At 46.0% G+C, this 26,403-nt stretch overlaps 1 protein-coding gene across 1 annotated transcript in view; it reads right to left on the minus strand.

Moving 5' to 3' along the window:
- Positions 1 to 26,403, minus strand: part of TMEM33 (transmembrane protein 33) — a 205,866-nt gene that overhangs the window by 91,675 nt on the left and 87,788 nt on the right. Inside the window, exons 5-6 of the mRNA XM_069631746.1 lie at positions 2,808 to 2,875; positions 2,307 to 2,440 (exon numbers count right to left, since the gene is read on the minus strand). Coding sequence (XP_069487847.1) covers positions 2,307 to 2,440; positions 2,808 to 2,875 — 202 coding nt within the window. The remainder of the gene's footprint in view (positions 1 to 2,306; positions 2,441 to 2,807; positions 2,876 to 26,403) is intronic.

The following is a 26,403-nucleotide window of genomic DNA, read 5'->3' on the forward strand; positions in this document are numbered from 1 at the left end:
CGTTTCATACAATGTTCACCCCAGCACTCGGCATACAACACAATTCGGTCTTGTATCGGTCTTCCCAACTCATTGGATGTGTTGATTTCACAGACGCTGCTTTGTTGTTGGAGCCAAGGACAGTACCACAGCAGCTGGCGATTCTCCCCATCATTGATTATCGACGCGGGAGTGCCCCTGGTACCTCCGACACACAATGCAGGATTCCTCAGCCTGGTTTCCTGGTCTTACGTTGTCTATTCTTCAGGCATCATGAAAGTAACGGCTCCTTGTTGAAAAGGTCAAAGGAACGTCCATCCTTGTGATCCCCTTCTATTCCGCCGTCTTTCTCCTCGTGTTAAACTGCCATCTTGGAACTGACGTTTCCTTGTGTGCTTTGTCTCGCTCAGTGTACTCTCGAGGAAGTCAGATGTGCGTGGTGGTCAGTAATTGCCCAACCATTCTATCGGGTCACGTCAGTTATACGGCTCGGGTTATTAGTCCGTTTTCTCTCATAGCGGGCTGTCCGTGAGAAAGTGTTTGTGTTGTGAAAGGGGGGCCCGAGTTACTGGTAGGATGGGGTAAAGTTGTTACAGGGAAGGGGATACTGCGTCTCACCATCCGGTGTCCCACTCCTACAAGACCCCTCACCCAGGCGACACTGGTCCACCCCCAAGAACTGGATTCAAAAGCGATGGCCGTGTCCTGGCCACCTGCATAACAGATCTCCGCGGACTAGTGGGCGAGACAACTTCTGGTATCTCACAACTCACTCTACTGCACATCTTTGCCATTTTCGATTCATTTTAGCGGCTGCTAACAAATGTTAGAGGACAGATTAAAATTAACTGATTTAAGGCGAAGGACTTCATTCCTTTCTGACACATGGCCCCCTTCTGGTCAGTCCATAAACAACTCATGTGTGGAGTTCCCCAGGGGCCCAGTCTTTTGCCCTTCTTTTTTTATTTAATATCTACATGCCCAAGCTCCCGAATCATATCAATAACCCAGGCCTGACAAGCTTCAACTATGCAGATGATACACACATCTACAAGCTCTCAAAACACCCCCCCCCCCCCCCCCCCCCCACTGGCTCCCCATCAATCAGAGGAATCATTTCAAAATACAATTCATAGCCCAATGTGTTTTACACGGCAGGGTCCCAGAAACATCCCTTGCCTACTTACAGGGACATGCCTTGAACCTACCACGTCACCCACCAAAGACTATGGGAGAGCCAACTCATTCAGGTGGGGCTGCCTACAATCTGCAAATGGATTCGGACTGGTACTCTAGCCAAAATGTAACCGGCCAGTTCACAATGCTTTGGCCAAGATTTACAGGAGATTCCTGGCACTTGAAGGTCAGACTCCCTGTGCCCTTTAAATTAAACTGGAAGAGAAAAAAACATTTTGGAGACAACCAAACACTAACACCAGACCAACAATCTTGAACCCAAAGATTTGCTCTCCTTAATTATTAACCCACCGGCTGTACACAATTCACATAATTTTGCTTTACTTTACACTACTCACAGAATCAGCAACTGCTCACAGAACCAGAAAGCACACTGCATTAATGAAGCAACACTAGTTCTTACTTCTGTAGCCCATTCACACAAACCCACTCTAACAGCAAGTAGCACCTACTTCAATTAATCTATTCTGGTCTCTTCAATCTGGATGAAACGCACACCCAAGATTTCTCGGCCACTGCCTGCAAGAATCTTACCGAGACTCAGGACTCGGATACATATGGCCTGCAAGCCTCAGCCACCACATTTGTACCTGCCTTTCCCCTCTATCCCACCAACAAACCCCCTCCCAATTATTCTTGAAAAATCACACCAAGGCAGCTAAAATGGAAGACGTATGCTTTACATTACAAGAACAAAACTGAAATCTGGCACACACAGGCTTGATAAGTTAAACAGTAGTTATTGAAGATCTGCCAACAAGAATATGTTTGAGGCTTCATGCCCTTGTGAAAGTAAAAAATAAAATGGTTTACACAATACCTCTCCCAAACCACTAGAAACAGTGTCTGGAAGGAAGAATTGGTACAACAGTCCCACACGTTTGTTTAGTTACAAACCTCCTTTATCCTTGCTGGAAGAAACATAACCTAACAGAGAGGCCCTGCAATGGACACGCAAGTATACTGCAGATGGATTCCCAACATAAATTGCGAATTTGCGTTGTGGAGATCTCGTTATTCTCAGAGATCTGCTGCATTATTCTCTTCATCTGCATGCCAGAGTTTTGCATCCTACCAAGTTATTCACCATACATGTTAAGCAAGTAAAATGTTTCCCGATGCCCTCTTACCTGAAAATCATAAACACGGTAGCTGGCATAAGGAATATTTCATTGCAGGCGACAAATTTCAAAATGTTCATTTGATTAGCATTGAGTTTTTCCAAGATGGATCTGACAAACGGCATACTGTTGGTTCCCTTGGCCTTAAAAGAAAAGAAAATGTAAGAATACAAGCACTAGCTAATCAGCACCATTTATTAACAAGCTGCTTGGGAGGTTTAGTCTAATTGGAGCAAATGTCGGCTGCGTGTAAAAAAAGCTTCATCTCACTTAGGATGTGAGCTTACTACTTTGCCATGCAATCCCACGAGAGATTCCCAATTATACCTGGGCGTACTCCTGAGCATAGAGCTCAGAGAGCTTCTTTAGCTATTACTTAGAAAAGCAGTGCATTCAGGCTTTCAGTAAAAGCATTTCAGTTGTGGCTCTAAATGAAAACATGGAGAGGATTTTGTTCAACATATCTGATATTTATGCATAAAATACGACACTAGAAAACAGAGTACTTACATCCAGAATCTTCTTTGTGTATGTGGCAGCATGTAACAAAGAGAAAAGCAGTACTGGAAAAATGCTCACTAAGTCAGTTGTTAAGGGAAAACAGATGCTATGGGTAGAAATGTTTAATTCTGCACTTAATGCAAATCAGCAGCCTTTATATTAGTTTTATAATGGTCTTGAAACAGTTTGAAGGCCTAAATAAAATAATATCCCTCTCTACAATTCTGTTGGTAGACCTGCTTGAATGTTAGGAGTGATACTCTTGGTTTTGACTTGAAGATGTAATACATATCCTTTCAAAAATAAAAGTGCAGATCTTCCTTTACACAGAGGCCCTTACTAATACCAGCGCTAGCACTTGAGAAACTAACGTCTACCAACACGGCCCCAAAAAGAGAATTTGCCAATGTCTTGTGAGTAGAGTTCAGAAAGGGGGTTCTGTACCGTGCATGTGCCAGCCAGCACAAACCAAACTGAACGAATAAGGAGCAAGAAGGCAGAGCTAATCCATGAGCTACTCACAAATATGAGAGCAGAGGGGAGGTGGGGCGGGGGCAGAGGGGGAGAGGAGATGATTTGAAGACTACATTTTATTTTTTTTATAAAACTATTTTAGGAGGATTGGTCTATCTTGCTAGGAATACGTTATATATGTAACTATTGACTTCAATGGAGCCCCGTGGCATAGCTGCTGTCTGGATCCATACCATTTTTTGGGATGAGTGAGGGCCTTTTACCTCACTCCCTTGCTTATTTCGTTTGGTGTGTGCTGGTCAATCCCTATGGCTACCAATTCAGGGAATGTGTATCCTTTTGTTTTTCACCTTTTATTTTTATAGTGTAGCACAAGCCATCTTCAGTGTAGAGCTGCAGGGACACCGTGGAGGGTTTAAAGCAAAATAAAGAAGGGCCACTTACTTCTCTGATGTTTACTAATGGGCTGGTGGCAGTGAACATTTTAAAAATCCTTTTCCTGGTGCACAGCTGTGCACCTTTTTTTTACTGAGATCATGCCTTTTCAAACTATATATTTAACATTGTTCCTTGTTGCACAAGCTAAGTCATTTCCACCATCATCTTTCCTTCTGAAGTCAGAAATTGCCAAATAAGGGCATGTACTTTGAATGAATCCAGCTATGGATGGATGGTAATTGCTTTGCATTCCGGGGATCATTTTTATGCTTCATACCCTCTCCTAGTGAGACCCCCAGCAATTTTGCTGGACTTCTGGACCTTTTCCTGAAATCCTGAATAAGTGCAGCCTTTTTCCACTCATTCATTCTTATGTGCTCTGTCTTTTGGAACTCTATTCTCTGCATTCTACCTGTCCTATGGAGTCTATTTTCCTCTAAAGGTATCTGCTTTACTATTGCAGCACAAAGCTCCTTATGCGCAGTGTTGCTGGGGACCCTGAGGGTCCTCATTTGAGATTCTTTTCTTTATCCTAGAGTAACTACAGTTCTTTGGTATCTCTCCAAAAAGAGTCTGAAAGATTGGGACACCACCTTATGTAGTGTACCAAAGGGATACCTAGTATCCCCCTTCTCTCTGCACCCGAGACATTTTTAGTCACATAGACAACCTCCTAGTTATGGCCGGTGGCAGTGTACATTGTGTAACCTTTCTACTGCAGGCTATGTCCACAGCCTCGGTAGTGCACAATAGGGGCACCCCAAGTACCAACTTGCGGCCTCCCTTTTTACACCATTAGTAGCATGGTTGTTCTCGTCTACCCTTCTACCATTCTCGGAGGAGGAGGCCTGTGTGTGCACTTCGCCTTTGGCGGGACCCTTGGGTGTCCCCATCCAGGCTCCGGAGTGTCTGAGCAGGCAGGAAGTGGGTGAGGATTTTTCCACCCCCCTGTCCTTTCTCTACCTGAATGGGGGTGGGAGTGCGTTTGGCTGTCCTGATTAGACAGCCAAAGCCCCTTTCTGTAACTACCGGGGATAATTGGAGAGGAGTGCTGGAACTGCTCAAAAGCTATAGTCAACCACTGGAAGTTGAAGTAACTGAACACAAGGACCAGAGATGCCTGCAGACCCTTTGCAATACTGTGAAGCGACCACTGCTGCCTGACCACGTTATCTGTGCGAGCTCTGTTTTGATCCATCTCCAGAGGTTCTGTGAGTTTCCAGAGTTGCGTGACCCAAATACCAGGAGACCATCTGCCCATTTCGAGTGCAGCGTCTTGAAAAAGGTTGAATCCTTCCAAATCTATGCTAAGCCATCAAGGACACTTCAAGCAGAGTGTGGGACTGTAAGAAGCAAAGAAGATTGACCAGGCATATCATGTCCTTTGTAGGTGCTGCAGAAAACGTCCCAAAACCGCACAGTCAACAAAGAAGTTGAGGAAAGCCGTCCCAGAGGTCCTCCCTCGAAATTGCTGCTGAGAGAACCAGTCCATTGTCCTGCCTCTCATCAGACCAATGAATCCGGGAGGTCAGGTCCAGAGCTGCAACATTGCGGAGAATCCACCACAAACATTTTCTTCAAATTTAGGGTACTGTGGGGAAAATGATATTGCTTACCTGATTCCAGAAAGTCGCTTCAGTGCATTGGGGTGTACGTAAAAGTGTCCAGGTCAACCCCCGCTTACCTCCAACCCAAGCTGCTGCTTGTGTGCCTTTAGCAAGTCCTTTAACAGGGTGTCCAACATTGGTTGAGTCTTCTCGTATTTTTCTTCCGAGAGACGAGAAAGTATCCGCAGGAACATTTCACTTCTGCTGCCATTTAGCTAGGCATCCGTTTTGGACTTTAAAAGACTGTGCATGGACACAGTTTTTAGAACCTGAAGCTCTACTAGGATAACCCTACCCAACTGTTTTCCTTCCCAAAAATCACCATGGTCCATGTTTATGCTGACTAAATAAAATTACTGTATTACTTTGTGAGTGCGCTTGGTTACCGCTAGTACGGTAGCCCTGTCAAACTCTTGTAACAATTGTGCACGTTCAGCAACTACCAACTAAGAAGTGGCCTTTTGAAAGTATGAGTATACTTGTGTGTGTTGGTTTATTGTGCCAAGTACTGAACAGTGACTCGTGTAAATATAATAAATCTATATTTTAATATAAATGTATGTGTGTTTCTTTGATGTGCATTGTTAGCTAGATTCAGTGTACTTACCTACAGATTACATCTTCCTTTTAAGATTAGCCCGACTGCTCTGCCACTCTACCAAGGTCCTTGAGTAGTACAAACGGATACCAAGAGTTGGGGTGCTACAAACCACTGGGATAGCTTATTAAAGTCTTACCGCCAAGTGGGAATTTAGGAAAACTCCCCTAACACTGTGTATGAACTGGGTTTTGGGATGGTGTGCTACCAACCCACAGTATGAAATGCATTACTTACCGTAATGGCATTTCTGATTGTATCTGCTTAGATTCACATATGGATATAGTCCATCATCTAGCCGAAATCGCAGAGTATTTTGAAATGGGACGTCGGCATGGGCGTGACAAACACTATCCCCAACGTGACGTGTCGCGTACCCAAAATCCCTCACGCATCGAGGTCCCTCTGGTTGTGTTTTTTCTGTCGTGAGGGAGCCTTATAGTCAGCGTGAGCGAGTACAGAAGAGAAAAGGTGTAAGAGGTCCATTTTCCTTCTACTCCACGAGGGGAGGAAGGGCGGGCGTATGCAAATCTAAGCAGATACAATCATCAGAAATGCTATTACAGTGAGTAATGCAGGTGTTCTGAGGCTTGTGAATCTGCTTAGAATCACATGCTGAGCATAGACTAGCGAGCAGTACCCAGAGATGGTGGTAGAATGTGAGAAGGAACAATAGCAAAGATGTCTTGGCACTGCTTGTCCCACCTGAGAATTAGACCTAGTGTGTGCATCTAGGAAGTAGTGGTGAAAAGGCGTGTACAGAACTCCAGGTTGCTGCTTTGCAAATGGAATCAAGAGGAACATTTGCAATTAATGCTATGGTAGCCTCTGTGCCCCGAGTAGTGTGCTCTAGGCGTGAAGGGTAAATCTCTCTTGGCAAGAGTATAACATTGTGATGCAGTTTACGATCCACTTGCCGATAGCAGATTTAGAGACAGGGTCCCCTTCTCCAACAGCTACCACTGAAACAAAGGATTTGTTTTTCTTAGTGGCTTTATCTTTTCCAGATGGTAGATAAACGCTCTCCTTACATCCCGTGTGTGGAGGCTTCTTTCCCCCACATTAGTGGGGTTTTGGAAAAAGGTGGGTAGTTCTATGGACTGGTTTACATGGAACTTCTGAGACAAATTTAGGTGCAAAATGAGGGAGTGTGCAAAACCACCTTATCTTTGTGAATCAAGATGAATGGTCCTGAACTGAAAGGGCTTGCAGTTCACAGACTATCCTTATAGAGGTGATCGCCACCAGGAAGGCGGTCTTGTAGGTGAGGGCTTTAAGGCTAGCCTTGTGCATTGGTTCAAAGGGAGGCCCCATTAGTCTAGTAAAAACAACATTCAGGTCACACCCGGGAGCTGGGTTGGAAATGGGGGTGAAGTCTTTTAACCCTTCCATAAAGGCTTTAATTACAGGAGTTTTCCACCATGAAACCTTGCTCTGGTGGTCAGTTTGTTTCTCCTTGTGAGAGAGGGTATGCCCAGACGTGGGTCCCTTGCTCGCTGCGCCAAAGGGAACCAGGCTGCACCTCACTGAGGAGGTCCAACAAGGCCGAAACATGTCTGGGGTTGCTTGGTTTTCTGTGCAGAGGGGACCTGGCCTAGCAGTTCGGGCTGGGCTGCTACCTTCGGTGGCGGCAGCTGCTGACTGATTTGCACATGGCTGGTCCCCTTTTGCAATGGCGCAGATGGGCTAAAAAACGGTGGTGTGGAAGGTTGCCCAGAGCAATTGCCAGTGGTTTAGATCCATTCGAAACCTTCCACCCATCACTTTTGAGGTCAGTCTGGGGCGTGGTGCAAGCCAAAAGCGCGGCTACGTGGACCTTTAGATTGAAAACCAGTCCTGAATCTAACAGGTGGGTTAGCTACAGGACGATATCTTTAGGTGAGCATTCAATAGGATTGATGCCCTTGCCATTACACCAGATGACAAAGCGCTCCCATTTACTGGAGTAGCAATGCCTGGTGAATTTTACGTGCTTCTCGGAGTATGTCCATGCATCTTTGAAGGAGCTGGAGGAGCCAGGCTGCTAACAGAGTTTGAGGGCATGGATGTAGTGACCCCCCCCCCTGGTCCTGAGACAGCATGTTGTACGGGCACAGAAGTTTCCTGGGAGGGGAGACTGACATTGCCATGAGATGGGAGAACCAAGGCTGGCGGGCCCACCAGAATCATCCTGATTGGATGTTGGTGCATCTTGTGCACTCCTCTGATGAGCAGGGGAATCATGGGAAAAGCCTAGACAAATTTCCTGAACCATGTTATCCAAAGACAGTTCCCCTTGGAGCGGTTCACAAGTGTACCTGGAGGCGTAATCTGGGCATTGGGCGTTCTCCAGAATGGCAAACAAGTCGATCACTGGGAAGACCCATTCTGTGAAGACGCAGAGTACAATGTCCTCCTGAAACCGCCACTCATGCTCTACGGGAAGGGGGAAGGCTCTGCGGAGTACGTCCACCAGAGGTTTGATTTCCCCGGGAACATGTTGTGAAAGGAGGAACATTTTGTGTTTGAGAGCCCACTTCCATATGTTCTGGGATAATTTGGACAGACCTAGAGAGAGTGCCCCCTTGTTTGAAGTAATACATGGCCGTAGCACTGTTCGTGAGTGTTAGAACAGAAACAACCCTGTAGTATGTATAGTGTGTTGGCCAGAAACCAATCGCATCATGTGACAAATATCACAATCCTAGAATCGTCATTGTAACGAGAGGGCGTTCATTTTGTGAAATGTCGCCCATTTGCTTTTTTCTTTTCTGTCAAACGCTTTGCAAATATATTCTATGCTTCAAACTCACACAGTGCAAGGCCATGGCCTGAATGCTGAAATACTAACACAGACAGGAATGTCAAACTATGCAGAAATACATTGTTTTTCTCTCTCACTAAATCCTTGAAGCCAGCAGAAGCTGCATCTAATCAGTAGTCCAGGTGCCGGCCTGTCTTGCAAACGCTGTAGAAAAAGGCAGTTAAACCATGAATTATATTCTCCTAGTGGTGCTCCTTCATGGAGAGTGGTATTTTCTGCTTCAGAACTGTCTGACCCTTAGCTCATGAACCGAGACACACAGATAACGTACTAAGGAATGTTTCTCTGCTAATAACATGTTATCTTTGCCAAGCTAAGAGCTCTATGTTCCACATAACAAAAAGCTGTCTCTGCTGCCATTGCTAGAATAACTATGTTTAGACTGAATGAAGACTTGTCATAACGGGTCATAATTGTCATGATTGTCAATCACCGAACCCTAGCCTGAATGACATGTTTGTTGGCGGATAGAATTGCCTTCGTAAAGATTATATGTAATGTATATATATTGCAGCTTGAGCGTTGCTCGCTCGCATCTCACAAGGTCTGGGAACACACGTCGTGAAGCGTTGAGACCCAGTCGGCCGACTGAGAATACTTTGAAATAAACCAGACTTGTTTGGAAATCGAACCTCGTGTCTGACGTGTCACTATAGTGTATGGTTATTGTGCCTTAGTTTCCATATGCAGTCTTTATGGCCTAGCATGAGGACTAAAACAGTTTTCCCCTGGAGGTGTGTCTGTAAGGCCTTCACGGCCTTGAACACTGCTAGTAGTTCCAACAGGTTGATGTGAGTGGATACTACCGCTGGGGACACCACACTGTGTGCCGTCTGCTGAAGAAGGTGAGCCCCCCCCCCACCCGGTCAGATATGCATCTGTGGTGAGAGTGGCATCTACTGCGGGGTGGTGAAGGTCTTTCCCTGCAGAAGGTTTTTCCTTGACCACCACTGCAGAGACAATGAGGTCTGCTGAGACAACCCCTAGCTTGTCCCACTGGATGCACATCATTGGCTCGAGAGCCACTCTTGCATGGGGCGCATGCGCAGATGAGCGTGAGGACCTAGGTGGACACAGGAGCCATCCTCCCCAATAGTTGCATGGCTTTGCGTACGGTCACCCGATGACTGGCTGCACAGTGAGGGATCTGAACAGCAGGTTTTGAACCCTGGTGATGGAGGGAAAAACCAGGCCGTCTTTGGTCCCAAATGAGAGCCCCCTGAAACTGTTGGACTTGATTGGGGTTTAGACAATTTCCCGTTGTTGTTAATGTTAAAGGTCATTTGTACCGCGCACTATCACCACCGGAGTGGTCCCCTGGCACTCTGGCGGCTCTGAAAGAGGGGGGGGAGGGTCGGTTAGTGGGTGGAGGCTGGAAAAGTGCAAGATTGCAGTGATGTGCTGTTGGCAGCCTCAGCCCGGTGGTTCCGTCGGCTGGGCCTGGGGTGTATGCGGCCGGTAGTCGTCGTGTGCTGATGTGCGAGTCTATGTGTGTTTTTGTTTTGTTGTTGCAGTGTAGTGAAGTTCATGCGGTTTGCTGCGCTAGAGGTTTGTGGTTGTGTTTGGTTTGGAGTTTGAGAGGTGTATGCAGAGAAGGAAATTGTTAATGGTATTCGTTAGTCATCTCTATCCTGGACTGAACCGGTTGGGCTCGTGTAATCTTACCCCACGGGATGCTTGTACACCCTGAGCCTCAGGAGGTACGTGCCCGTTTTTTCATTTGAGGCCGTTTGAGGATCTAGCTGTCCCCTCCGCCCGCTCCCTTAATAACCTTGCATGCTCCTCACCCCCTCCACATGACTAGCGCCGCTGCTAGTGTCCATACACCCGGTTGTGTGGTGATTGGTGGTATCTTGTCCGTTCCACAGCCTCGTGGAACTTAGTTGTGGCTGTACGGGCTGTGTGGGATGGTAAGGGTTGGCTGGAGTAGTTGTATCCGTTTCTCTGGGTCACGCGGGTGGACCCCTATGTCCAGCGTCAGCTCTACTGGTGCCCAGGGTACTTCTGTCGGTTCTAGGGGTTTGTCAATGTCCTTTTTTGATGAGTCGTTTGTCTTATTGTTGTTTCGGTTTTAGTCTCCGGTGTTGAAGAGGCAGGTTTTTAGTAATTTTCTGAATTTAAGATGATCTTTGGTGTTCCTTATTACTTTTGGGATGTTGTTCCAGGTTTTCGCGGCTAAGTGGTAGAAAGCGGTGCCTCCGAGTTTCTTCTTGATGTAAGGTTTTTGTTCCAGTCGGATTTCGTTGGTTGACCTGAGCGGTCTCGTTGGCTTGTAGATTGTTATTTTTTTTTGTAGGAATTCTGCTCCTTGTCCGCTGATTGCCCTGTGCGTTATGCACATTGTTTTGAAGATGATACGCTGTTTTACTGGGAGCCAGTGTAGTGTTTTTAGGGCCGGGGTGATGTGGTCTCTTCTGGATAGTTTGAGGAGTAGTCTGGCTGCAGTGTTTTGGATCCGTTGTAGCTTCTTCAGTAGGTATTCCGGTATACCGAGGTGAGGCTGTTTGCATAGTCGATACTTGACATGATGAGGCCGACGATGGTGAGTGTTTTGTGTGTGAAGGAGAGGAAAGGTAGTATTTTTCTTGCCGTGTGGAGGAGGAAGAAGCATTTCTTGACTGTTGCGTTTATTTGCGGTTCTAAGGTTAGGGTGTTGTCCATCAGGACTCCCAGATTTTTTACTACCTTAGATGGTGATGGTGATCTACAGTCCGAGTATTTGTTTGGCATGTTCTGAACGAATCCCCTGTTATGAGCCAGTCGCTGAGGTAAGGATAGACTGGGATGGACTGCCTGTGCAACTGAGCAGCTACTACCGCCAGTACCTTTGTGAATACCTGTGGCGCTGAGGCAATGCCAAAGGGGAGAACCTTGAATTGAAAGTGGGTGTCCTCTATCATGAACCTGAGGTACTTTGTGCGCTGGCAACATTGAAATATGAAAGGATGCATCTTTCATGTACAATGTGGCCATGTACTCCCCCCCCCCCCCCCGGCTGCAGCAGTGGGATTACTTCCTGCACGGTTGACTTCCTGAATTTTTGAGTTTTGACATACTCGTTTGCTGGGTGCAGTTCTAAAACAGGGCGCATGGTGAGATCCTTTTTGGCTACAAGGAAGTACACTGAATAAATACCCTTGTTTACCTGGATACTCCTCCCAGGCGTGGATGGATGAATGATGACAAGCAACTCCCGACCAGGTAAGCATGTGAGGGGACCCGAACCGACGAGTCACTGGTGAAGGCCGGGAGCCTCTAGGAGTACCAGTCCTGCTTCTACCCTTGCCCATACGAGGGCCTCTTTGTTGGTATGGTTGTCTACCAGATTAACCTTGGCTGAGGACCGGGGGGTACTCCCTGGGCCGTATTATCCATGGGGAGAGCGGGAGAAAGATTACCCACAAAAAAGACCGGCGTGAGTTTAAGCCTCGACACTGGTAGAAAGGCTTAGCTGTAATCTGACTGAGCGACTTTAGTGTTTCATGTTCTTTTTTCGCAGTTTCCAGGGCATCATCAACAGCCTTCCTAAAAAGGTTGGAGTCCTCAACTGGTTTGTTCATGAGAGTTCATGAGAGAGGCCGGAGTCTCGGGTATAAAGCCCGAGTTATTTAACTAGTATGGTTCCACTGGGCTAGAGTGCTCCAGTGGTCTCAGCAAAGTCCAGAGTGTTCAATGTGTTATGGGTAACCGTTCTGCCCTCAGCCATGACCACCAGCAGGCGTGATCGGGTGGGATCTGGGACGCTGTAACTTGCCAGGAGAGTTGTAGTGTTTGCAATCCTAGTAGAGTAGGCCGCAGAAGCAGTGACCAGTTTACCCAGGGCATAAAGCTTTGTACAGTTTGTCCGGAGGGGCTTTTGCCAAACACAGTGGAACCCCCGCTCTTTTCCGAGTGGGTCAGGAGTCCGGTGTAGCATGACCCCTTATGTAGAGTGGGTCAGAAGGTGATGGGCGGAATAGTTTAACCTGGGGGTTAACTGCCTGTATGAGAGACGGTGACAAGGAAGGGGCCAGGTGACTCTTCACAGAGTTGGGGATGGCTTGACTAGTCTGAGGCTTCTCCTTCCAAGATATCCTCAACAAAGTCTGAATCTGAGCTGCTGCATGTGTTGCAATCTGGAAATGATCTGCTGCTCTTTTTAAAATGGCACTGAACATCTGGTTGTCAACCGGTGACGAATCCCTCTGCGGAGGCGAATAAGGGGGATCAAGACAAATTATGTCTGGATCAAGGGCATGTGTTGGTGATACCAAAGGGCCCTGATCCCCCGAGTGATCTTGATCCCAGTCTGGGTCCTGATCAGCTGTGTCTTGTGCAAAGGGATTAATGTCCTCATAGGTATTCTCCTGTGTTGGGTCCTCTGGGCCATCCAAGATATCCTCCTGGTGTCCCTATGCAGAGATGGGGAATTTCTGCAGTTTGTAAGCAATGGGGCAGGAGTCCTCGTCCTTGGGTCTTTTGGGTGCAATGTACCCGTCAAAAAAGTCAGTGAACTGGCCATTTTGTCCATATATTGTTCAAATCTCTGCCTAGTACATAGGGAAGAGGCAGAAGGGTCTGGAGGTGGAAAAGGTTGCCCAGAAAGGGCAGATGTTCCTAATAAGGCCTTAGAGAGAGGCTGGGTGGGGGGGGGTTCAGAATGTTCTCTGTGGCTGCCAAAATGATTGCCGCAAGGCTTTCACAGATTTTCAGCAGTTGAATCAAAGACGCGCCCCACAGCGCTGTCGACGACTCCACAAAGGCCTTAGGTGCTAGTGAAACTTTGGACGGTGTGTCGATGACTTTTTTAGGGTGAACGCCCCTTACAGAGGCTTGTGGTTGCACGGAGTGTGCCGAAACCGTGAGGTTCGGAAGATGCCGTTGAAATTTTCACCGGCCCTGTTGGCATTGTGCGCTTTTTTGACGACTCTGTCGAAGTGGCCTTGGGGATTGTGTGTTTTTGTATTTGTGGTGTGTGGGTGCCCTTGTCGCCAGTGTGCGACTCCCCATAACTCCCGTTGGCCTGTGTCGGGGATGGGCATTTAGGAGCCTTTAGGCTCTGCTGAGAGGTTGATAGCTTCCAATTTGGAGCCATGGCTGCCGACGGATTCCTCGTCATCCGAAGCGACGGCGCAAACTGGGGAATGGCTTTCGGCCTGCATTGCGTAGGCAGCCCACCATTTAGTCTGCCTGTCTTTCAAAGTTTTCAGCAGAAAGAGCTTACAGGACTTGCACGAGCGCTCGTGGTGGTCTCGAGAAAGACACTGGTGTACTTCCAAGGAAACTTACTATTACACGACAGGCAAAATTTAAAGGGCGTCCTCTCCACAGCAGAGGGTAACAGCAGCCAGACCAAGAAGCGAAAGAGGGGTAAAGGAAATACATTCGTAGATGAGAATAAACTCAGTGCCCCACTCTCCTTACTGGATGGGCCTGGCCAGAGGGCAGAGGCCACCGATCGACAGTCAAACAGTTGAACAGTCGCCGAGCAGGTGTAGATGTCTGCGGCAGGAAACCCACAAGGCAGTCATCGAAAAGAATAGTCAGGAGACTAGACAACTATGGGTCGTGGGGACAAAGTTAGCGATATATAACTCTTGCGAGCTCCGCATAGGCGACCAACTACATGTCACGTTAGGGATAGTGTTAGACTCATGCTCATGTCGACATCCCCTTTCGATCTTCGAAAGAAAGATGCAATACTCCACAATTTTCACTAGATGTCAGACTATATGCACAGCATGTGATTTTAAGCAGATTCACACGCATCAGAAATCATAGTTATGTCCTGTAGTTTAGCAGAACGTAAGGTGGAAAGCTGTCCCCGATTGGACAGCTACTACCTATTTCAATGTTGCAGGCCCCTTCCAGTTGGACGAGGGCAGCAAACAGCCCAAAATCTGCATGAAAGCAGTCCACCACCGCAAGAGCCAAGCATCTGAAGCAAACAGATGGCAACAGACCAGCTGGAGGACTGCTGCTGCAACCAGCAATGCACAAAAAGGCCACTGTGCTTCCGACCTCCTCAACCAGATTCCTTCCTCCTCTGGATTGGTGGAAGCAAACAGTATGGACCTCTGAATACATTGTTCCAAGGACAGTAGTCACCAACTTTGCATTTCATCTGCACTCAAATGTAATTAGACTGCAGTGCTCCAGTGTCTGCTTCTTCGCTACAAACGTTGCTTGCCTCCAAAGAGCTATGCTTAGAACTCGCTCACCACAGGCAAAGAAGGGTCAGTTGGAATCCAAAGTCCAATTGTGCTGCTCCTGAAGGCCAGGTGACTCAGCCCTGGCAGCAACATCTGCTCTAGGCTCCTCATAACAGGGTACTCTCGTGCTGCTGGTACCGAACATGAGCTGCCTTCACCCATTCCTGGAGGTCTTTGCCTGAGCCTAACCTAAATCATTGAAAGCCTCAAATGCTCAGCCTCTGAACCTTTTACAGAATAACCTACAGGGAGCCTTTCTGACCTCACCTATTCCATGGTGTCTGGTGTTGCATGTCGAGTACAGGGTTCAAGATACTCCATACCTACATGCACCCCAATTCCCCATTCACTTGCATTGGACGTAAAGCCCTTATGTTAAAATTAGCTACCTTACTGGGCCAAAGGCAGAGTTCCCTAAACTTATCTGGAGCCAGAGCGGACTACCCTCTCCATAGATGGAGGACAGACCTTCCCCCCTACAGTGACTTTTTAAAGAAACATGCACCTGTCCATAACAGGCAGAGCTCTAAAAAGAATAGGCAGAAGCTCACTAAGCATTGTATTAATGTGTTAAGTTATACTAATCATTTTGTTTTCCCCACTAGCCATTTACAGCTTATATGCTTAAGTTTAACAGTTTTGCATTCTAATGTGTTAGGTAAACTATGTGGTGTTACTCAGCTCTGGTATCTATACGGGTTTTTTTCCCCCCAATAATATGTTGATGTTACTTGTAGTCTATTAATGACATAGTATATTTTTGTAATGACCTGTGTGGACCCTTGTTCCTGAAAAGATTTTGCTCTCGTTACTGGCTTTTAAATAATTGTTATTGTGCCATTCATATTTTGTGTTTCTTCTTCAATGTATACAAGTCGTACTACAAATTTGTTTAAGAACTACAAGTTAGTAAGGGGTTAATGTGAATAAGCATATCTCACTGTTTCGCCCACATACTGTAGGACCAGTATAATTATATAAACAAACTCCAGTCCTAGAATATGTGGGGAAAGTGGCGGATAGTTTGAAGCAGGAAAGAAGAAGAAAAAAAATAAAATCACCTCTCCCTTGGCTAAATAGGAGCAATTTGATGTTGTGGCTTGGTTGGTATTGTTTAAGGCGACAAGATTATGCAACAGCAAAATAGGAATGAAAAGATGAGAGATAAAAACATTATTTTCCTTTGTACTTTCTGATGTGTCGCGTCTCACTGAGTTGTGGTTTAAGAAGCCACTTAAAACCACTTGAATTGGTATGAAGATTACTCAGAAACGAGACTGCGCCAAATTAGTAGTTGAAAAACCAGTTGTTGGTTTTATTTAAACGATTGCCCTTGCTTATGACACGTGTTTCGGCTTAAGAACCAGCCTTTCTCAAATCGGGGCATTGTCACTATTTTGTTGTCAAATTCACAAAACCATAGTTACAAAAACATTGTTTGGATCTCACATTTTTGTAATCGGATAGTGTCAAAACAAAACAGAAATAAGTTTTAGACATCATGTCACAGAGAAAAGGGGGTGGGGGAAGGGGTGGATTCAAGGGTTCAGTAAAAAGAAAATTATTTTCAATTATATTCATTGACAACATAACATACGTAAACATATTGAACCACTAAATATACAATTTGTACTACAATTGCTAACAATTATGATATTAGGCTTATTAGCAAACGGGTGCATTAGAATATAGATTTAGAATGTACTGAAACAGTGAACCATTTGTGAGATATTAAAAGAATATAATTTAATTTTGAAGGGATCGAACCCATCGACTGTTTGAAACTCACCTGAATCTCCCTAATAGGGAACAGGAATCTATTAAGGTAACCACATTTGATCCATATGATTTGAGATTAGTGAATTAATGGGTTGACACAAATAAAACCCATATTCAAATACCCTAAAACTAACTGTTTATATCTTTTTTGTCTCTTTATTATTTTATTTTATTTCTTCTACACTGATGTTTGTTTCTTCTCTATCCAACCTCTGTGCATTTCAAAAACCGTTTTTTCTAATATGTGGTACACATTGGTCTATGCTTAATGTTATGTTGTCAATGAATATAATTGCAAATGATTTTCTTTTTACTGAACCCTTGAATCCACCCCTTCCCTCTGTGACATGATATCTAAAACTAATTTCTGTTTTGTTTTGAAACAATCCGATTACAAAAATGTGAAATCCAAACAATGTTTTTGTAACTATGGTTTTGTGAATTTTTTAACAAAATAGTGACAACAATGCCCTGATTTGAGAAAGGCTGGTTCTTAAGACGAAACACGTGTCATAAGCAAGGGCAAGCGTTTAAATAAAACCAACAACTGTTTTTTCAACTACTAATTTGGCGCAGTCTCGTTTCTGAGTAATCTTCATACTAAATAGGAGCAATGTTTTCACATGCATCGGTTAGGGAAAGACCCGAGGCATGCATTCTTTAAGCTCTCTTCATCGGTTGTTCTTCGGAATGTCTATCAAACAATTTGTTATATCCCCTAGAGTGAGGTTTTTAGCAATAAAAGAGATTAAAAAAAATACAAAAGAAAAGAAAAAACCCACCCAACAAAAATATAAGAACACAAGGAAATCCCCCTTCAGGAAATATAATTTAGAGAGTGGGACATTTTTTAGAGCAACTGCAAACCATAGATGCACATGCATTACTGCAACAACACACTTCTACCTGTTGCAGAGTTTTTATGGAAACACACCCCTTGTCCATTCCCCCTTTTTTTATTCCCTACTCCTGTCAATTTACTTTTAGGTCATCCATTTGTCTGTATGGATTGTGAAGCAGGCCTAAAAAGACCATTTTGCTGATGTGGGTTCACGCCACGCCCAGTCATACTCCCTATAGAGTAGTTTAAACTGGCCCAGCCTGTTTTGCCCCAGACGAGCCTATCCTGTGTGGGTGGCCCAGAATGTTGAGCAGTTGTTTGGGGCCAGCCCGAATGGCTGTCAAAACCCTTGTCTGTCTGCCTGGTGTGCGATTGTAAGGCTGGCTTAGGCCAGCCCCTGAGTGACCGTGATTATCCAGGGGAGAAACTGCATTCCTCAGAGGTCAGAGTTGCTTAAGTGAATTGCTGGGCAATTGTCAAGAAGACTGCTACATCTAAAGACATCGTTTAGCCATACTGGCTGGACCCTAGCTCCTTTGTCCTTGCTCTCGATTTCTTCTTTGGCTGCTAGTATCCCTTCCTGGTATTTCCCCCAGGCCCAGTTCTCCTTGCGGACTGGATTGGCTGTCCCATGCAGATACAATGTTTGGGTCTCTACTCTGCTGCCTCTGGATCAAGCCCCTCGAGCTAGAGAGAGTGATGGTCACCACTACTCTGCTTCAGCTCAGTATTGGGCCGTCCTGATCATCTCCATCAATTGCTCCTAGCTTAACACTGTTCTTTGTAGACTGGCTCTCCAGTCTGAAACCTCGAGCTGCCAGGGCACCCTATGTTGGAGTTCCTCAGTCTTCCTTGTACCTCCACAATTGCCGCTTTTGGCTGGTAGATTGCCCCACCTCCCCCCAGGGATCACTGATTAGTATTCTTTTTGATCAGTCATTACTTGCCTGGGGCTCATGTCCAGGTCCCTGGGTAACGGATACTTTGTCTGGTCCCACAAAAGAAGCCCTGTACTTGTGTGGTTCTCCTGTCATTTGCGAGCAAAATCATGAATTTCTAGCACCATAAGCACGTCTCCCCCCAGTTCCGGATATATTTATCAGAATAGCCTTCTGTAGTTCGACAGGTCCAGGAGTGGTGGGGTGCTGCAGGCTCCCATTACAATTATTTTAACTACCAATGCCACCAAAACTAAACGAGTGACGCAGGTGGAGGTAGTTAAAAAGGCTTCACAAAAGTAAGCTTGGGTCCAAATCATATAGCAGATATGCTAGGGGGCGGGTGACAAAGGGTGAGGCCACTGAAACCCATGGGATGGTTTCTAAAAGAAATATTTCCCAACGCTGTAATGGGAAACTGTCGATGGCCTATCACAATTTCCTTGTTACTGAATATATTATTGCTGAACAAAAGAAGGGGGACAGAGAAAAAAGGAGTGAGAAAGAGTGCAAAAGAACCAGACTGAACAAAGCCAGAGGCAGGGATAAAGACAGAATGGGATAATGAATAGCAGGAGCGGTTTGGAGGCTTAAGAAAAGATCTGACCAGGTAACACTTTTTCACTTTACTGTTTGCTGTATGTGTCAAGGTTTTCTTGTTTCAATACTTGTTTAGCATTACCATTATCTGCATGAAGGAAGATTGCCAGACATTATCATCTGTGCTTTTCTCTACCTTCTGCCTCCCCTTCTTGCCCGCCTCCATTATTCATCCTGAATTCTGATTGGTTGCTATCCAGTTCACGTGACACAGAACAGCAACACCGGCTATCCTGAGGCAGAACAGCAACACCTCTCCCATCGGGTTCATCAACAATTTAGGGCCACTGCACCCTCAGAACACTCAAATTCAGATTCCAAACAGGCCTCAATAAAAGGTCTGGGGTAAAGCACCCTTTGTTGATGGACTTTTGGGGCTTTCTTTATCTTCTTCAGCGCAATCCACACTTTGCTCTTCCCTCTTCTCCCTTGACTACATTCCTTCTCCTGCACTTCCTCTTGAACTCAGATTGCTGGTGGACCTGGTCAAGTGGTCCCAGAAGACAGAATTTACCACAGCCAGCGAACAGCAGAGGGTAAGATCCGTTTTGCCTGGCACCACAGCCCTGTCCCCTGGTGCACCCCCTCCCCGCAGTCAGAATACTCAAGACAGAGATAAGGTGAATCGACAAACTCCCTTTAACTGAAAATTACACCGGATACCAGAATACAAATGCATAGCCACTTCAGCTTTTTGTACTTCTAGAAACCTTAGTTCCCAGTACAACCACCTTACCAAACTACCTGCATAACAAAGAATAGCTAGATTAGCTATTTGCACCAACCTATAATACAATTGCTTTCCTCATTATGATTACACACAAACCTAGTACATAGTTAAAATGATCATTGTGTGCCTACATACCTAGGCGCATAACTAGATTGATTGTGCTACCTACATAGTAATTGCAAAGCTCATTGTACTTGCCTGCCCACCCAGCAGACCGATACATTGTTTGCTTGCAGTCATAGTGCATTATCTTTGCCTACATACCTATTACATAGCTAGATTGATTTATTTTGTATGCCTTTGCTAAAATGGCTTTTCAGAATCAACGCCATGGGCAGATTTGCAGGGGCCACTATTGTGGTTGACAGGAAAAGACACTGTCTACTCAAATCACAGTAGTGTGACTGAGCATTGAGGCTTAGACTTGGATGGAGTGTGGAGGCAGTTAAGGGAACAATTAAGCACATACAGGGCACTCTTATTAAGTTAAATAACGTATAGAAATAGAATTGCATTTATTAGGCCTTAGAAAAACTACAGGTAAATAAAACGACTAAACATATGCTAAAGAACACCAACACTAACTTTTCAAACAGCTAGAAGCAAGTGAAGTATGTAAATTGTCCCTCCTGGGCTCCATGAGGTCGAGCAGGAGCTCCCTCGACCACCAGCTGCAGGAGCAGCCCCATGCTGCCTCGAGCCCTGCTTGATGTTAGGTAAGCCAGGAGGCTACACCTTTTTGCTTTTAGGCATCTCTGCCTCATCATCCTGAAAATAGCCCGAAATGTATTTTTAATTTAAGGCCCCCCTTCTGTGCAGCTTTGCCAAGCACAGACGACCTGCTTCATGGGCACTGAAAACGAAGCCCACACCTTCTAGAATTGTTAATGCAAAAACACAAGGTTTTTGCAATTTAAAAATGGCCGCCACCACTTCCTTCTACCCATTCTGCTTCGCTGCCAAGCCTCAGAAGCCTGCTGCCCTATGATTGGTCGTCTGCTGCCTCTTATCCAATCTGGGTGCACTGGCAGGCAAAGCCGGCTCCCGACGAAGGCAACAGACAAGCCTCCTCCTGTCCGAGCCTGACCGAGCACTGGCTGTGCTCGCCGTGCTACGGTGCTCGCGTTAACCAGGTGAGATGCTCGCCAACTCATACGCCCACCTGTTAACCTCCCGCCTCCTTACAGCAAATCAACACATTGTGCGCGCCGCTTGTGGCCTGCTCTCCACCCCTCCCAGGTACAGCACAGCCCCACTCCCTTAAGTGACTTTCTCCACTGCCAAATAGCACGCAAGCCAAGTACATGGCTGCGGGCGCATCTTCCCGATAAACTCCTCCCTCATCAACCCCATGCATGCATGCAAAACGAAACTGTATCCCGTGCTCCACCAATGCCCGGTATTTCAAAGGTACCCTATGCTATCGTGCACAGATCTAAATAACATTTCACACTTTGGTCATGCTAACTTGCCCATCATATGCTGCGCATTGTATGTATAATTCTTTATGCTGTGCCTTGCCTCCTCGTCGATGTTGAAGTGTTTTACCTGTTCCATCGTGTCAGCTTACTCTAAAAATTGAATCTAGGCATTGCGTCAGATTACGTTGTACTCCAAATCTAGGCATCGCGTCAGCTTACTCTAAAAATTGAATCTAGGCATTGTGTCAGCTTACTCTGTACTCCAAATCTAGGCATTGTGTCAGCTTACTTTGTATTCCAAATCTAGGCATTGTGTCAGCTTACCCTAAATATTTGAATCTAGGCATTGTGTCAGCTTACTTTGTATTCCAAATCTAGGCATCGTGTCAGTTTACTCTGTACTCCAAACCTAGGCATTGTGTCAGTTTACTTTGTATTCCACATCTAGGCATCGTGTCAGCTCTCTTTAAAAAGCCTTCCGTGCACATCCCAGCCACATATGCAGCATCTGCTGATTGCCAACCACCAACCAGGCCACCCACAACCAACAAAATGTTCCTACCAGGCATCTTCACAATGCTGCTGAGAACTATTCTCCACCTCATTAATTCCTCTTGTCCGCCTAGTTCCACCCTGAGCTTGGCCACCGTAGGCACCATTCCACCACCTTCCGTAGAGCCCCACCCCACAACCATGCCGTTCCAATTCTCCCTACCATGCAGCCTCCCAGAAAGAAATACCAGATTACGGTCCAAGCCTCGAGCTAGGGACTCTATCCAGTCCAAACCGAATAAACGTTCCATTACCATTAGCACCTGCGCCAACCTCACATTGAAAAGACCTAAGACCAGCCCACCTAATACTAAACCCAAACACAAAACCTACAACACAGCCACCATCCCCACCCCCACCAAAACCACTGCTGAACTCATAAAAGGCGCCCTCATCAACGCACGTTCAATAATAGCCCATGCTACAGATATAGCGGACCTCATTCTAGCAGAAGATCTAGATTTCTTAGCCGTAATCGAGTCCTGGCTCCACGCAACCGCAGGACCAGCCCTCTCACTAGCCATCCCCGACGACTACATCATCCTCCGAGCGGATAGAACAGAATCTAGAGGCGGTGGCCTGGCCGTAATTGCCAAAACACACCTCAACATTAGACTTGACTCCTCTACCCACCTCACATCTTGTGAAACTCCCACTGCTAAGCTGCCTACTACTAACTCCCAAACGATATCCATTCACTTACTCTACAGACCTCCCGACTCCTTAGGATCCTTCGAGCAAGACCTTAGCACCATCCTCATCAATTACCTGAAAAACACCTCCCAGAGCCTCCTCCTAGGGGACTTCAACCTAGGCTTTAAAGACCCCAAAGATCACCAGGCTACCCTCATCAATAATACACTTTCTGAATTAGGCTTTAGCCAAAAAGTATCTGGCCCCACCCACAACAAAGGGAGAACCCTCGACTGGGTAGCAGACTACAACTGAGCAGCCTCCATCACTGATAACTCCCCTCAATCATGGTCCGACCACCATCTCCTCTCCTTTACCCTCGAAGCCCTGAGCCATCCCCACGAGAAGTAAAAAGAATATCACAGTGGAAAAACTGATACCTCTCATCCTCCCTACTCTTAACCAACTCCCTGCTTCCTCCAACCCTCACGACCTTGTAGAAGGTTATAACAAAACTATGCGCACTGCCCTAGACTCCATTTGCACCATTAAAACTAAGAAAATGCAAACCGAAAAAGCATCTCAACCACTGGTTCTCCAATCACCTCAAAACCCTTAGATTAGAAAAACGCAAAATGGAACAAGCTTGGAGACATTCCCCCACAGACCACAACAAAATATTGCTCAATAAAATAACGTCCAACTACAAAAAAGAAATCAGCCGCCAAACAAGAGTTGTACAACCTGAGAACCGCACAATCCAACTCCAGCACCAAAGAGTTATTTACGATCATTAAAGAACTGGAAACACCTGTGCTAACTCCAGACACCTGTGTGAAGGACAAACAATGGTGCACCAGTGTCCAAAATGCCCTCAACAATAAAGTCACAAGCCTTCAAACTAAAAGCAAAAATAAGAAAGACTCCTTAGCCAAACCAACCAACCCCACTAACACAACCCCGCGCCCCAACACCCTCTGCCCAACCCCTCCCGCTTTAGCTTCTCTAAAGTCTCCACTCTCAAAGTGGAAAAAATCATTCTCAGCCTAAAACCATCTAACTGTCAGGGCGACTTTTGCCCCCACAAATTATTAAAGATGCGGAAAGAGACCTCTCGCCATTCATCACAAGACTCATCAACGCCTCCTTCTCCTCAGGTACCGCCCCCAGCAACCTCAAAGAGTCCTGGGTACTCCCCCTTCTCAAAAAGCCTTCTCTGGACACCTCCATTCCCACCAACTACAGACCTATTACCACCGTCCCCTTCCTGCTCAAGATATTAGACAAGACAGCCTACCAACAAATCCAAAAATACCTTTAACTAAACCATCTCCTTGGTATCCGACAATCAGGCTTCAGACCCCAACACGGGACAGAAACAGCCCTTATCGACCTGAAGGCTCAAATTGACACTTTTAGAGACAGCTTGAAAGCGGCTTCACTGCTTCTCCTTGACCTCTCCGCGGCATTTGATCTAGTTGATCACAAAATCTTATGCAATCACCTGGATGCAGCTGCCCACTTTTCCCAAGAAGCCATCGGCTGGATCGAGTCATTCCTCAGCAACAGATCCATGCGTGTCTTCTCCACCACAGCTGCCGCCGACCCCATCACATGCGGAGTCCCCCAGGGCTCATGCGTCTCCCCTACACTGTACGTGTTCACGAAACCCCTGTTTGATGATCTAGATGGTCTGGGTATCACCTACACTAATTATGCCGATGATACCCAGATCCTCATCCCGCTGACGGGAGATGACAATCATGATTTGGCCTTGGTGAACAGGGTGTACCTCATCACCAGGCATGGATCGCATCTCACAGTCTATGCCTGAATGACGACAAGACTGAACTCATACTTGGTTCCACTGCAAACCTAACCAAATTGGACCACAACTACACCAGCTTCATTATAGACGGGAACACGATCAAAGTAGCTAAGGAAGTGAAAACCTTAGGAATATACATTGACTCCTCCCTCTCCTTCCATAAACAGGTTAGCTCTATGGCATCCACCACAGCCTACACCCTTCTTATCCACCCACAGCTGCATTACTCTAGCCAGAGCCCTTGTATTATCAAAACTGGACTATTGCAGTGCCCTCTACGTAGGTAGGAGCTACCAAACAAGTTACTAACAAAATACAGATGCTACAAAACAACGCTCTCAGAGCAGCGCTCAGCATCCCCAAGAGAGAACACATCTCCAACATTAGGAGAGCCCATAACTGGCTCAACACAACAGACAAAATCCTGCTCAAAGTAGCCTCACTAACACACAAAGGCCTCAACGCTGCTGCCCCCGCTACTTAGTCGATAGAATAAGTAAACACCTCCAACAGACCTACTAGAACCTCCAACGCTAATCTTCTCACAGTTCCCAGATTCAAACGCACCAAAATGGGTGGCAACAGCTTCCATGTGAAAGCAGCACAACACTGGAACTCCTTACCACCTTCTCTAAGAACACCCCAAACCTACACACACTTTAGAAGTAACTACATACACTGGATAAAGAACAATGACCGTTAATTCCATTCATCCCACCTCACCGCTACCTACCTGTAAATATGTATATTTGTAAATCCGTAAACCTTTGCCTTTTTCATGACTGCTTCAATCATCTATTATCAACTGTATTTACTGCATTGTATCCATAAAACCATTTTAATTACTGTACTGCATTGCAACATGTAACCAAGCTGCGAATAACCTTGTTGCTCCTGCACCCTCATACCCTCGGGTCTGGTGCGCAATACAAATGAATAAACTAAACTAAAACCAGTTAGGAATAGGTAAGTATCAAGAGAAAAGTTAGGGTGTTGTTTTTATAAGGCAATGCAATATTGTTCCATCACTTAAAATGTCCTTCCCTGCTAAAAGAGATAGGGCCTAGTGCCCAATGAGTCTCAACTCCCAGAGTTAGCCCTGTGTAGGGAGATAGGCATCTGGAGGCAGAACAAGTGTTGGCAAAGCCAAAATGGAGGTTTACGTGTTCCAAGAATTGCAGAACAAATACGTTATTTATGGGTCCTCAATCAAGCATGTCTCTGCAGAGGAAGCCTTTGGGAGCCGTGGCCAGAACTCCACCGGACTTTGCACCCTTTAAATCCTGCGTAAGTAGGGGGAGGGGTAGAAAGGGGTCTGTAAACGCACCCCCTTTACTCTGATGCCACCGGAAACGACCCAAGGTTTCTGAATCCTCTGCCTACCTTACTTTGTGTATTGATTCCGTTGAAGGTGGTCTAGGGGTTGCAGTTGGGAATTGGTTGAGCTAGTCAAGGGGAACTATGCTGTGACAACTAGATAGCTGGATGACCCTGGCATGCAGATAAGACCACCACAATGCTGGGGAACTCAGGTGACCACTAGGATCCCATGGAGGCAGAAAACCGTGATGAACACCATCAGGTGGGGGAAGACCACCTTCTTAGCAGAGTCAACAAAGCTGGTCCTGCAAGACCTCACTTCGTGCTGGAGAGCTGCAAACGCAGAGAAAGGGGTCAGAAGCTTTCTGAAGTAGAGTATTTAAAGCAATAAAAGCATGCCAGTCAGCGCCACAAAAACGTTGTCAAAAGTTTAAAGTAGGACCTTTACATGAGAGATAACCAGTACATGCTGAGGACTTTTATTACATTCCAACGCTGCTAGTAATACTTCATCCGGTGATTCTATTCAAGAACACACCTGGGTGCTATTCTTTTCTAAGAAATGTAGTACTACGGCTAGATTCACTAACCTTCCAGATACCCTTGGTGGCTCGGTTGCCCCTGGTCTTTGCCCTTGGGGAATTGACGACAGTGTGGGCCATCAACAAACTCAAACCGTCGAGGGTGCCAGGACCGGACAGCCTTCCACCTTTTATCTTGAAAAAGGATCCTCTTGTTTGGGCTTACTTTCTAAAATCCCACTTTGATTCCATCTATGACAGTCACATTGCCCCCTCTTCCTGGTCCCAGTCCATTATCATTCACATCTCTAAGAAGGGAGACCACTCTGAT

This window comes from Ambystoma mexicanum, chromosome 6q (assembly GCF_040938575.1).
Source record: "Ambystoma mexicanum isolate Mex_15411 chromosome 6q, UKY_AmexF1_1, whole genome shotgun sequence".
Lineage (NCBI taxonomy): Eukaryota > Metazoa > Chordata > Amphibia > Caudata > Ambystomatidae > Ambystoma > Ambystoma mexicanum.